Below are 14,761 nucleotides of genomic sequence, written 5' to 3'. Positions count from 1 at the left end.
ATTTTTTAAAAATAATCCCGAGGATGAAGTGGCTAAACAAGAGGGTTTCTAGTCAGGACTCCAGATCGCTCGAATGAATCCTGTGTAACCACCAATATAATGAACAATAAATTTGATGGTCAATTGACCGTGGTTAAACGACGGGACAGGAGATGCAAAAGGATAAATAAAGTATTATTAATATAAATTAATTTCTTAGTGGGAGAATAATTATCTAATGCTTATCTTATAAGATTCGATCTTTTGCCTCAATATATATGTACATATACTATTCTTGAAATATAGTGAGATTAACTATAAATTTAAAACTATCTATGAATTCCCGAATGTTATTAAAAAAAATAATGACGGTTCGGCTCGACGAAAAGTTTAAGAAACTGTCAGTCGCGGGCTGTGCCATCCGGGAGATGTTTGTTTTAAATCTGCAACAACCTCTGTGGCAGGATGTAGCGCGCACCACGGACGCCACTGTTAGTTATTTTTATTCAACTGTGCAAACAGTATGGAAGTGTTTCGTTCCTAACCATGCTGATAAGTTACGCACGATTTTGTTCAGCGTGTCCTTATAATACTTATAATAATTCTTTCTACATATAAAAACTAAATAAAAAATGAAGTGTTTATTGCTGTACGTCATATTATTTTTCTTGACTTTAAAAATTAATATAGATTTGGTGGATAGCGCCACTACAAATATACCCCAAAAAGGGATATGCGGATATGTGACTATGTCGTATGTTTATTAATTTAATTATTTTATAAAAATAGTGTTTAAAATAGTTTATTTTTATAGTGATAATAAAAAGAAACTAGTAATCAATCGGCGATGGGTGACTGAAACTTTCCAATCTACTTGCGGAGACAAAAGATGTAGCAAAACTCGACGCTTTTATAAAACCTTTAAATCTTATGTAAGTATTAATTATAAAATATTATATATACATATATATTAAATAAAATAGATGCGGATTCTAAAAGAATTGTATATATATAAACTTTATGCACGTGACTTTGTGTGGGGTCGGTTTTAAACGTGAAGTGGTTTTTTGCTCTCTCGCGTTGAGTCAACCTTAAAATCTCAAGATTGAACTCTCTCAAATCAGTGTTTCTAAAATTATTACATTTTTCAAAAAAATTATGCTAATTTATAAATCAAATTTATGTATTTAAATGTACCTAGAAATAATAGTTGCTAGTAACTCTATATTCCAATATATCATATATTTTATCAAACGTTATGAGGTGTGTGTTGTATTCGAGAAATGTAAATCATCATTTAAACTTCTCGATAATTCTCGATACATTTGTCAAATTTATGTAGAGTATGTATTTATATTATTACAGTATATATTTTTGTATATGAAAAATCTTTTTACTGATTTAGTCTACAATAATTTGGTTAATATTCATGCATATAAAGTATATTATAGTTAATAATTAAAAGATGGTTAAATATTTATTAAAACATACGAGTACATAATGATACCATTAGTAATTATTTTTTAGCAATAATGATCCCGTATAAATATAAAAACATTATTATGTTAATAAGTCGCTGATAATTTTTTTACAAATACCGCTTTTCACAGAATCAACGATCTCAATGTCGTATTATTATATTAATATATATTGTGTATAAAATATTAAATTTGATATTAGACTATGACAATGAAACAAATTACGCTTAATTAATTAACTTAAAAAAAAATACAGTAACGATGTGGAAATAAATTAGCCGATTCACGTCCATTTAAGTCGAGATTAGCCCAAGTTGTGACAGTTGGTCATTGATAAGCGAAGTATTTGTAAGTCGATAAAACAATATAGGAATGTTTTTTAAAAAAAAACATATTTTTTCATGGAAAAATAAAATAATATTATTTAAAAAAATATTTGGTTTATTAAATTATTTTAAATTTCGTTAGGAATGAAACAGAATCGTAAAATACAAAAATAAACGAGTATACTTTTAAGGATATCAATGACTTTGTATGTATATGTTATAGTGAATTTATATTTTTATTAGAATGTGTATGATTTTATTCACTCAGCCAATTAACACGAATCAAACAATTGATTTAAAATTTCACTGCTTAGTATCAGTAAAACTGTATTTGTTCAAACGGATGATCCGGTAGCATCATAAGATTCCCTATCAAGCTCGAAGGTTTACCGTTACATTCTAATTAGAATCCATTACTATTTGCCTCTCAGCCATACACCTTGGGGGTGTTACCCTGCTCTTCTAAAGAAATATTTACCATTTTATTTTTATTATATAATAATGCTCTTTTCTTATAATAAATAAAAATATTTTATTGCTTTTGGTAACAACAATAGTAGGAACACATTTAATAATGACTACAATATCGATGAAATTCTGCGCAAAATTAAAAAATCAGATACACAAGTAGCAAAGTTATGGAATTAAGTTAGTGGTATTGTAGGTTTATCAGATTTATTCATTTAACAAACCAGAACTGACGCTGATCCCCTAGAAATAAAAGTGGGAGGGGTGTCGCATGCAACGAAGAAAGAGATAAAGCATGCTATTTCGTGTAACGGTACTTCGTCAAAACGACATGGGAATCTTATGAAGCGATCCAGTACGCATCTTTCCATATCATTCGACAAAAAAAATACACAATGAAAGCTTTAAAACTATAGTTTTAGTACTTTCATATGTTTAAGTTGGGTTTGGTCGTTTAGGTAAGGTTTGGGTTTAAACAGCAGATCGCAACTGTAAAAACTGGTAAACCAAAATTGATTGTTTAATTGATAAAATGGAATCTTGATTCATAGTTTATTTATTTAAGACTCTTCTAGATCAACGACCTATAATTAAACTTGACAAATTTTTATTGCGGTTTTCATGTTGTCATATGCGTGGTGGGTGAAATTATAAATAAAATAAGAGTGTTTGTATGCAAAGATGATTTCCTGGAAGTAACGAACAAGTCCCTAAATCTTGGAGCAATTTGTGGTGTGATAATTGGAGGAAATACAACCACACAACGTTTTCGTTATTGACCATTGTTCTACCGCAGTGTGATTTGCGTGCTTCGAATATAAATAGGGTCAAGCGCCTGTGTGTATGAATGTGTGTGTATTAATCGATGTTATTTATATGCAAAAAATGTGTAGAACCCATCGGGCAAACCAGATCTTAATGAGATAAGCAAGCGCCTGCAAAGTATTATTGTCGTCGTGCTTCCTGCAGATATAATAGCAGCTTATAAACTTTTAGGATAGTTACATTTTTGGGTATAAAATTTGACCTGAATTTGTTTGCAACCAAACCCAATTTTTGTAAAAAGGGGCGAACTTATGGCAAAAAATATTGATTGTTTTTTTTATAAGAGGTAGTTTCAACGAAATATTTCATACTACGCGAAATAATGATAAAGTCGACTATAGCAAAAAATATTATCTAAATATAACTTTTAGTAAGATACCCATGCAATAATTTTTTTTTTAATTTTACAAATAATAATAGTTATTGAAAAACTAACGTCATAACTGGTACAAATTTATAACTAGTAGTTCATTCTCCGGCTTCATCTGAAATTTGCATATAATTCGATTCAATTTTTACGCAAAGTTATGCAATATGGCGTCATGTTTTTTACAGTTAAATAGATAACTTGATGACGGAAATGGTGCGTGCTTAAATAGGCGCGTTGACCAAAAAATTCCAATTCCCATAAGCTTCTTATGTATATAGTTATATGAGACCAGTGCTCACTGTAAGAGAGTTTTTGCTTACAAGCAAACATATATTCTGATTTATAGTTAAGATTATACACTTAAAACTATTTGTGGCATAATTAAATGAAAAACATATACTACATATAGTTATATTATTATGATGGTTTGGAAATGTTTTTAGTTGTTAGAAAATTAAAATTAAGCCGAGTATTCATTTTTTGAAACATGAAAACGTATGAAAGTATAAAATAACGCAATAGCAAATTTACACCTTTTTGCGTTAGAATTAAGCAAACTAAATTCATGCTTATTTTTACTTCAATAGTAAAACCATAAAAGTAAAAATAACTCCGGAAAAGGACGTAATAAATTAACACTTGCAAAATATTCATTGATGTTTAAAAATATGATACTTTGATTTTTTTAATGTGTCTATTTTAATATAAAATTTTCCTTTGTATCTTCTTTTTTCAACGCTACAATTTTTACTGGAGGAATAAATATCTCTTTAATGTTAATTTCTTGGAATATAGAAGCATTGATGTGCGCTTGTTATTACACCTACGTCCTCTCGTAAAGTTGACAATTGTGAAGTTTACCCTTAAACGAGTTAATTATTTTTTATGCAGATTCAGGACACTTGCAAAATTTACAATTGGTAGAACTTGCACACCACATGCACGATGCTTATTTAGTCACATGATATGCTTAAAAACCCTTCTCGCCAGCTTATTCCAGATGGTAGCTTCTGTATAAATATTAAACATTAAAAACAGTATTTTTACCATAAGTATAGTATTTCTTAGAAGTCTTAGCAGTCGGTAGCCGTACAAAAGAGTGTTTGTTATTCGACAGGAAACAGAAACGGTCTGACAAATTTCGGAACACGTGGGTTAATGACAGATGAAACGCAGAAGTTCCTTTTCCTAAACACTAAAGGTATCATGACAAGATACGTCTACCTCGGTAGTTATTTTTTCTCCATTTTTAAATGTTTATTTGTGATAGTTACAATGAAAGCAGATGCCCTTAGTTTACATGCTATGAATGGGTTGTTTATTATTGTATTCATAATTAAAATGTTAGTACAATATATAATATAAAACCGGCCTTATATTTACGTGTATAATACATCACACTTCTAACTACATTTTACTAAAATATAGTTTGATGTAAGAGTAGTAGATTATTCATAATTACTCGTGTTTGCACATTGGGCTTACGGATTTACAATTGTTACGGTATAAAATATTTAAGATGTTAAATTGCTTATTAATAAGTTTTAATCTGTGAATGCTTATTAAGATTTGTATTTCTTCAAATAAAATAAAATTTTAGATTTAGAATTAGGAGTACTAATTTATTTATTTATATATCGATTCATTAAATGATAACTTGCTAAAAATTTCTGTATAAATGTAAGTCTGTATGTTATGTGATTGTATTTAGTCAAATCGGTTTCATGATACGGGGTGGGCCAGAAAGACGAGCGGTTTTTAACCACTTAAACGCCAGCTACTTAGTGGTGGTCATTTGTTGATTTTATTTTTAAACAATTTCGTTTTTTAAAATAAGTTTACGAATTATTTAAAAAATATTTTTAATAAATATTAAAGATTATTGTACTAGCTTCATTATTCAGTAAACCAAGTATTTTATATTTATTTAAGGGGTTAAATCATCATTGCTTGTAAGCAGGTCCAGATTTGAACTCACCTGGATACTGTTATTTTTAAGATATGATTTATCTGAATGTTTACTTTAATATGAATTTAAAAAAAATGATTTATAGTTTTGTTTAAATAATTTATTCCAAACCGCTCATCTTTATAAGACATAATTTTCTTTTATAGAAATCTAGCTAATATCTGAAATTTTATAAATATATGTACATCAAAAAATTTAAAATAGTATAAGCATATCCATAATTTTTATTTTTTGTCAGTGGTTTTCAAACTTTTTCATTTAAAATATGAAATAAATTTCTGTATATAAAAGAGCATAAAAAACAGGGCTGTGGAGTCGGAGTTGGAATCGTAAAAAATCGGCCGACTCCAACTCGTTTTTATCATTTTCTTGAATGATTAATAGAAGCAATTATTTTACGTTTAATTTAATTATGGTATAAAATTTTTAAGATATTCCTTAATGCATATTATTTATATATTTTTTTTATTAAATTGCTTCGTTTGTGTACGAATGTTCTTACTTTTTTATTTATATCTATATAATTATCAAGTCAATATAAATAAATTAAATTATTTATTTTAATTTTTATATTTTACTTATTTCTCTATGATTATTTTGAAGTTATGACTTTTTTATTTTATATTTATATTATATTTTTAACTTTATTATTTTATTAACCATTTTTTTAAATTTTATTTTGTAACTTATTTTTATTTTATTTTATAAATAGCCGCCATTTGAAAACAATATACCGGATTTGGTTGACTAACCAATTTAGCTGAGAAATTTCAAAACAATATGATGAAAACTACGTCAGTTATAGTGCCCTTAAATTTTAATATATTCCATATAATTTACCTCGTAAAAATATCGTCTTAGTTCGTTAGCCAGCTGGATCCGACATCTTGTATGAAAATGGTTGCTATTTAAAAAAAATAAAAACTTAAATTAAATAAAATTTTAAAAATATGTTTTTTTTTTAATTTTTATGATCATTAATATGGATTTTTGAGGACATGATACCTGCCTTATCATGTTCTCAAAAAATTGATGTTGTAAATATTTCTGTTAAACTCTTTAGTCAGTGTGATCTGCCATATTGTTTTAAATAACCGGAAAAAATTAACTTTGTTAAAAATATTTGGTAATGGAATTTAAAATAAATTTAAATTTAAAAAAAAATATGTTTTTTTTTATTTTTTGTCATTTATGCGGATTTTTAAAAACATGGTAACTGTCGTAGTTTTAATAATATTAATACGAAACTTGTTTTGAAATACCTCTTGTAAATATCTCTGTTTAAGTGTAGTTCGTTAATTAACCTAATTTAAAAATAGAAATAGAAAGTAAATAGTTTTCTTTTCATACGGTATTAAAAAAAATGGTAACGCCATATATAAAAATCCGAGAAAAAATATAAAGAAGCTAAACATTTTCTTTAAGAAATTTTTTTCACATTTTTATATACATAAATCTACATAATTATTCTGGCCTTTTCCAAATTAGTTACCGATTGGTATTCATATATAGTTTTTTTTTTCAATATATTATATGTAAAGCGGATGGCATATTTACGCAACACTGATAAAATTATGATAATATAACAAAACATTTTTATCTCAATGTGTCACTTTTTTAAATATAAATTCTATTTTTCTAGGTCCCGAGCATAATAAAGAAACCGTATTGCTGCGAAGGATATAAATATATCGAGAAAGAGGGTTGTCAACCCTTGTGCTCTCCTAACTGCGTCCACGGCGATTGCGTTGACGTCAATGTGTGCAAATGTCGCGTGGGGTATACAAATCATCCACAAAACTCTTTCCAATGCTATCCGGAGTGTCCTAAGCCTTGCGAAAACGGATACTGTGCTGCGCCCAACCAGTGCCTCTGTTATGAAGGATATAGTTTCAGAGACGACGACCTGTTCCACTGCACTCCTAACTGCACCCATGATTGCATTAACGGAATATGCTCTGCACCCAACAAATGCGAATGCGATCCGGGCTACCAAACTCATCCGTCTCAGCATTGGTTCTTGTGCACTCCTACTTGTAATCAAGGATGCTTGAATGGTCATTGTGTAGCTCCAAATCAATGCGAATGTGATTATGGATTTGTAAAATCTGCTTATAACGAATCTGTATGTGAGCCTCATTGTAAAGAGGGATGCATCAACGGGGTATGTTCAGCGCCTGATACTTGCATATGCCACCCAGGTTATGAAAGCTTGGACTCGTCTCATATATGCAGACCGATTTGTAGCAATGCTTGTGAAAATGGCTATTGTGTAGCCCCTGATACTTGCCAGTGCAATCCAGGATATAAAAAATACGACGCAAGCAGATGTGAACCGATGTGCGAACCAGAATGCGTCAATGGATATTGTTCTGCGGCAAACACTTGCACTTGCGATCCCAGATATAAAGAATCTAATTTGACACATATCTGCAAACCGCGTTGCTCTCAAGACTGCCAAAATGGTGAATGTATAGCGCCTGATGTATGCCGATGCCATCAAGGATTCAAACTGAATGAAGCAGATAACTTCAGATGTGATCCCACATGCAATCCGGATTGTTTGAATGGTAATTGTATAGCGCCAAACTATTGCGAATGTCTTTCAGGCTATTTGAAAGATACTAATAAAAAATTCATATGCAAACCTTTTTGTGATCCAAAATGTATCAATGGACACTGTTCCGGTCCGAATGTGTGCGAATGTGACGTGGGATTTAAACTATCAAATGTTTCAAACATTTGCGAGCCACATTGCCAAAAAACATGCGAGCACGGATCGTGTATAGCTCCTAATAAGTGCAAGTGCGATTCTGGATACTTGATGAACAAAACAGATGCTTTCAAATGTTACCCAATTTGCAATCCCAGCTGTTTTAACGGCTATTGCAAAGCACCTGGTGTGTGCGAATGTCACCCGAATCATGAGAAAGACCCAAATAGCAGTTATAAATGTTTACCTCAATGCGATCCAAAATGCCAGCATGGACATTGTTCGTCTCCGAATGTATGTACATGCGACCCAGGTTATGAACTGTCAAATATTTCGAACATTTGTAAAGCGTCGTGTAAAGAGAAATGCATCAATGGTGATTGCATATCACCGAATCAATGTCAATGCTTCAAAGATCACGTTAAAGACGATGAACTCGATCATAAATGTAATCCAATATGCGAACAAAACTGCACGAATGGTTATTGTAAAACACCTAATACATGCGATTGTTTGCCAGGATATGTGAAAGATCCATTCGATGGTGATAATTGCTTACCGACATGTGAACCATCTTGTGTTTATGGATACTGTTCAGCGCCAAATGAATGCACGTGTCACTTAGGATATTCAAGGAATGAAACTGATCTGAATATTTGCGTACCAAAATGCGATGTACCTTGCGAAAACAGTAAATGTAGAAGTCCTAATATATGCTCTTGTAATGACGGATATATTCAGGATAAAACTGATAAGTTTATTTGCAAGCCAAAGTGTAGACATGATTGCGTTAATGGTATGTGTACCAAGCCAGATTTTTGTACGTGTTTGAGTGGTTATAGAAAATCTGACAAGAACAACACCATATGTAACCCAATTTGCAAGAAAAAATGTCACAACGGATTCTGTTCATCACCTGATGTGTGCGAATGTAAAAAAGGATTCATGAAGGACGAAAAGGATAACAGCACGTGTGTGCCTCATTGTGAAAATAAGTGTATCAACGCAATGTGTAAAGCACCTGAAAAATGTGATTGTTTGAAAGGATTTAGCAAAGTGAGCAACACTACATGTGAACCGGAATGCCTTAATGGGTGTTTGAATGGTAAATGTACATCTCCAGATATTTGTACTTGTTTACCAGGATTTGAATTGGATATATCTAATGCTTCTGTTTGCAAAGCAGTTTGTAAAAAACCTTGTAATAATGGTATTTGCATAGCTCCAGAAAAATGCATTTGCAATGAAGGATTTATCAACGATAATAGCACTGATGATTGTGTGCCATATTGTAAATCATGCAAAGGAGTTTGCATAGCTACAGATGTTTGTATGTGCCAGAGCGGGTATAAAAACGTCAATAAATCATCTTGTCTTCCTATTTGTGACGATTGCGAAGATGGGATTTGTGTCGCTCCGGAAATGTGCCAATGCTCTCAAGGATTTATTAGGGCACATGGAAAATGTGTTTCAGAATGCGAATTCAATTGCAAGTACGGATCGTGCGTCGATAATGATTGCAAATGCGACGATGGATATTATGATAATGGAACTGGTGAATGTTCGCCATTTTGTTCAAGCGGATGCGAAAACGGCACATGTATTGCCCCGGAAATATGCCAATGTCCCGAGAATCACTTTTATGACGACGTTTCTGGAATATGCTGGACGAGCTGCGCATCTGGGTGCATTCATGGAAATTGCACAAGCCATGGCGAATGCGTGTGTAATGAAGGATTCATGGGGATAGCTTGCTCAGAAATTGAGAAGGTGCCTACAGTTGTAACTGCTGGAATGATAGACATAAGATATCTATTGAGGTGAGGCTTTTAATCGTTAATTTAAATAAATCTATGAATGCTAATAAGTTATATTTTTTCCTAATATTTTAACGAATTTGACGCTGTTTATCTTCTTTTCATTAATATAATAGTATTAACAAAAATTAATCAAATATCCCGTAGTAAATATATATCTCAAACCTTCGTATCAGTGGTGATTATTTTTTCGTCACGTACTGTTTGTGTATGTTAGTTTTATATGAAGTTTCCCGTGGGTGCATTCGTTGGCTCAATGTGTGTTCGAAGCGAGTTCAACTCTGGGTGTTAGACATTGAGTGAAGAGAGAAGCGGCGGTTTCTGCAACCTTCGATAGTCCTAATTGAATTTCGTAACTGCTTAGTGAGTTAAATTTGTAGAGACTTGAACTTCGAAGTGGACGTTAAAATAAGAATGTCAATGATAGAAGAGATTGTTGAGTGCCCACGGCTCCTTTTATATGATAATTTTTCTGCGCCTCTATTGATTACCATTGGTCATTAGAGCAGATTACGTACGGCAATTTTGAATGCACATGTTGTTCATTCACAATGCGTTTGCGATAAATACTTTTAATCTTTCTGATTCTGATAATCTGAAAAAAGTTTTCTCACGGCGGTGTCCAATTAACAAAGATGTCCCTTTTTTGTCTTATGCTAATAAATGTAATGTACAAACATTACATTTGTTTGCATAATAATTGGATTGGCATTTTTGTCCGTTTTTAGACCTCTTTTGTGTTTTTCCATTATGTGGTTCAATCGAATATGGCATCTCAGGAAATATATTCTATATCATAAGGAAGACAAAAAAATACCAAGCTTAAGTTAATAAGGTATCTCGTCGTCTTTTAAATACGATGCTATTTTAGTCTTAAGATAACACTATGTAACAATTTTTTGCTATTAAAATATGATCATTTATTTGTAAAAACTATTATTATTATTATTATTTTTTTAATTGTGTAAGTAATTTTGGAATAATTAGCATTGATTTTTTAATATTGCACATGTATTATTTTGTTACAATTCTGATTTTTCTTTTCACAAAGATATAATTTAACTGTATCATTAGATTTTATGATAAATTCGATATTTCACAATATATATACGTTTTCATAACTGATTTTTAACTCAATTATAATCAGATTGTAAAAGAGAAAAAAATTGCATTAAAATCGCTATAAAAATGCTTCATTATGATATATAAATTTTACTGCAAAAGTATATATAGATTTTCAGTTATGTTTGCCATCTAGTTTTACTTATTTTTATTATTTAAATGAGATTAAATTTGCTAAAAATATATTAAAAAAATATTTTTCAATAAATTAAACCTTTTAAAATTAAATAAATATTTTTTGCTATTATTAATAATGGTTTCTAGCACATATGTATATATTATTGGTTTAGAAAAAGTAAATTAGTATTGTTTTAATAAGTATTTTAATTATTATATTAAATGATTTTATGTAATATAGATTTAATTTAATATTTTAAATCTAAATCGTTAACATATTAACTTTGTCAAATAATAAAGTAGAAATTTGGTAAAATACTCAAATTTTATACATTATTAAAAAAAAAAAATTTTTCAGTTTTGCTGATACGAGATTAAACATTATTTTAATCGTAGCTGTTGTGCTGATTGTGAGCTTAATTATTATCGGAATTCATAAATACAGAAGAGAGAAAAGCACAATAACATCTAACGAAGAAACATCAAGTAAGCGTTATATACTATAATTGGTAAAATGTACAATATTTAATTCATTAATAACTATGTTTCAGACAATTGGATATACAAAAATACGGTATTCGCAGATGGATGTGGTACAGCACTGATGGCTGACAAGCCGAACAATCAGATTTTTGATTATGCTTCGTCTAAAATGATAAAAGATTTTAATGAAAGCACTGAATGGGAATATGAAAACGTAAGCGATACAGACACAGAGAGAATAGAAGATTTTTGCAATCGAATCGAACTGACCGAAATTAAAAGAGATAGCAGTTACTAATATACGTCTAAATTATTTTAAAGTAAATATTAAGTAATATATACTTAAAGGTACTATATACTATATATACATAGCCTACAAAAGGGCAATTGAACTGTAAATATATATTAGTTGGTGTAGTAAAAAACTATGTTTTATATAATTTGTTTATTTTTGTGGTATCTTAAACTTGCTTGTGCTTTATTTTTCTGTGATTTTATAAATATGTGTTTATTTTTATGACTGATATTTAATTATATATTGTATTATAAACGTAATTATTATTAAAAGACGTTGTAAATAATACATAAATTTTAAGTATGATGTATAGTTTGTTTCATTTCATTATCTAAAATTTAACAAATGTTGCTTTGATAAGAATAGAAAATAGGTTATTCGGTTCATCTTAATATGCAACCAACATTGATTTTTAATTTCATTTAATTGTCAAAGTGAATTAACTAAAACAACAACTATCTTTAATATGGCTTAATATACATACATATGTATATTAGTCGTAGACACAATTTATTTGCATTGAAGTTATTCTATATTGTATTGGATTGTATTAATACAGCTGTAACAACCTATAAAGTGTTAGTATTGGCACATATTTAAGTGTAGCCTAAAAATCATGTAATTAAAATATACAACAAAATAAACAACTTATGAATATATACAATGGAATATAAATGAGCTATAGGTAAGTACTAATAAACACCTCAACAAATTTAAATTTCTCGTCTTAAGAATCTTCTTCAGTCAATATTATTTGAGCTTTTTGCATAGCCAGGAATTGCTTATATAATATATTACAATCTTAGCAACATATAGTATTGATTAAGTACAACTAAAAGAAGAGCGAATTAGAAAAAATAAATTATTCCAGGCTATATTATATCATAAATTTATTTAACTACATGTGCAGGTTATATCAGCTTTATGCCAATTTATTTTGCATAGAGATAAAATACATATAAAATATTTACAACGTTACAACAATTGGACTACAATAAGTTCACCAACTGCGAGAACTGTAAAAATCGAATAGCTGTGCTTTTGGGGAGCTGTGCTTCTTGAAAACACAAATACTGGTAATAAGGTAGCACACAATGACGAAGTTCTTCAAATAATTCTGAATTATGTATTTTCTCTACCAGCAGCTTTTACAAGTATTTCACATTTTCTATTATTTGTAAGTCAGTTGCATTATTTGGCAACCAGACTAGAGAAGTATACTCCAGGATACTGCTAACTAGGTGATTAAATTATACAAGGAACACATTACCCTTGAGCTCCTGAATTAATGCTTGCATCGCAAAAGAAATTATAATATCTTAAGAGGCTTTACTGCTCATGTCTTCTATATGCTGATGAAATCTGTAGTCTGTTAGGACTACAGATTTCACAAATAGTTATCCATTTAATCAAAATCTTGGTCTAGAATAGGTCATTGAATGACGTTTTTTAATGCTAAATGATAATACCCACGCACATAGATATTCAACATAAAATTTGTTTTTTTACAATCCTAAATGGAATCTATTTTAAGGAAAATTTTAATTCACCAGTGAAAAGTCAGAATTTACTATAATTATTATTTTTTTAAATATTATTAATTAGTAGAAAAAAGTATTAATATGTCAATTAAGGAATTTATGATGAAGTAATGTATTCAGACGACTAGTGTCCAAATTAAAAGTATGTTTTAAAATCATTTTACGTAAAACCCCATACAAAACCATTTTTTTTAATTAAGGCATTAAAAACTATATCACAATCAACGTAGATGACATCTACTTGTTTATCCGTATCGAAAATTATCGTCATAAAATCGGGAAGACAGCAAGATTCATTGCTATTGACTTGATACACAAAAACTATGCTGTTGATCGATATGGTCTGAAGCATACTTATGATTTATGTTTTCGTTTACTTTGATTGGTGCTAATAAAATTGCCATCCTAGATACAAATATATATTTTATACCGAGAATAATTATTGATAGTCTTAATGTCATGTGTGTTATTAATGATACATAATAAACCCAATGTGTCAACAAAATTAAACAGAAATTTAAGATAAGTGGAACACAATTTTTCACTATAATTTTTCCGGTTATACCATTGTCTCATTTGAACATCCTGCAGACAATACGTGTGAATTGATAATGCGCGATTAAATAGAAGGCTCGTGGTGCGAATATATATATTTTATACATAAAGATGTTGACTATTTATTATACTTTTAAAACAACAGGATAATAAGACAAAAAATCTTATTTTAACATTAAAACCAACAAAAATAAAAAAGAGTAAATTATACTTAAATTAGCCCTAAACCCATTGCTTTTTCTTTCTGTTAAATTATTTATTATTTCATGGCTAAATTATTTTTATAATTTTCTTTAACATGTTGATTGCGTTAAACACTCCTGTGTCCATAGAAACATTGTAGCCGTACGGTCGACACCTGAGCCGTGTTCAGTGAGATTGTAAGATTTGTATGTGACACAAAATTATTTAGCATCGCTAGTGATGTTCGAAAAAATGTAAAATGTACATAAAAATGTATATTTTTGTCATTCCTAACTGTTTTCAAGAAATACGAATGTGTTCATTAACTCGTATTTAACAAAAACGCTAAAAAGTAATTATTAAATCAACAGTAAATTGTTACTATATTAACTAAAAAAGAAGCTGATATTAATTTTATAGCAGAAGTACAGTACACCCCTCAATAACACGGTAAACGTGCTATTCGGGTACGTGTGCATACATGAATTCTCAAGTGTCATTTGTAAAACTTATTTCATAC

The 14,761-nt window shown here is 29.7% G+C and overlaps 1 protein-coding gene across 1 annotated transcript; it reads left to right on the top strand.

The window, feature by feature from the left end:
* The first annotated feature begins 382 nt into the window (after positions 1-382).
* Positions 383-12,269, top strand: LOC148229801 (uncharacterized). Its single transcript, XM_088197891.1, has 5 exons — positions 383-733; positions 794-911; positions 7,058-9,948; positions 11,543-11,670; positions 11,736-12,269. The coding sequence occupies exons 1-5, from the start codon at positions 612-614 to the stop codon at positions 11,963-11,965; spliced, it is 3,489 nt and encodes a 1,162-aa protein (XP_088054017.1). The 5' UTR covers positions 383-611; the 3' UTR covers positions 11,966-12,269.
* The last annotated feature ends 2,492 nt before the right edge of the window (positions 12,270-14,761 follow it).

The sequence above is a fragment of the Plectrocnemia conspersa genome, unplaced genomic scaffold (genome assembly GCF_051122295.1).
Source record: "Plectrocnemia conspersa isolate PC_06_02 unplaced genomic scaffold, ASM5112229v1 ptg000011l, whole genome shotgun sequence".
Classification (NCBI taxonomy): domain Eukaryota; kingdom Metazoa; phylum Arthropoda; class Insecta; order Trichoptera; family Polycentropodidae; genus Plectrocnemia; species Plectrocnemia conspersa.
This window is presented reverse-complemented; position numbering and strand designations above follow the sequence as displayed.

Excerpts from the sequence above, each read along its gene's own strand:
- LOC148229801 (XM_088197891.1), top strand. The coding sequence starts at position 612 with ATGAAGTGTTTATTGCTGTACGTCATATTATTTTTCTTGACTTTAAAA. Across the intron at positions 912-7,057 it reads ATAAAACCTTTAAATCTTAT|GTCCCGAGCATAATAAAGAA; the intron begins GTAAGTATTAAT and ends CTATTTTTCTAG. Across the intron at positions 9,949-11,542 it reads GACATAAGATATCTATTGAG|TTTTGCTGATACGAGATTAA; the intron begins GTGAGGCTTTTA and ends AAAATTTTTCAG.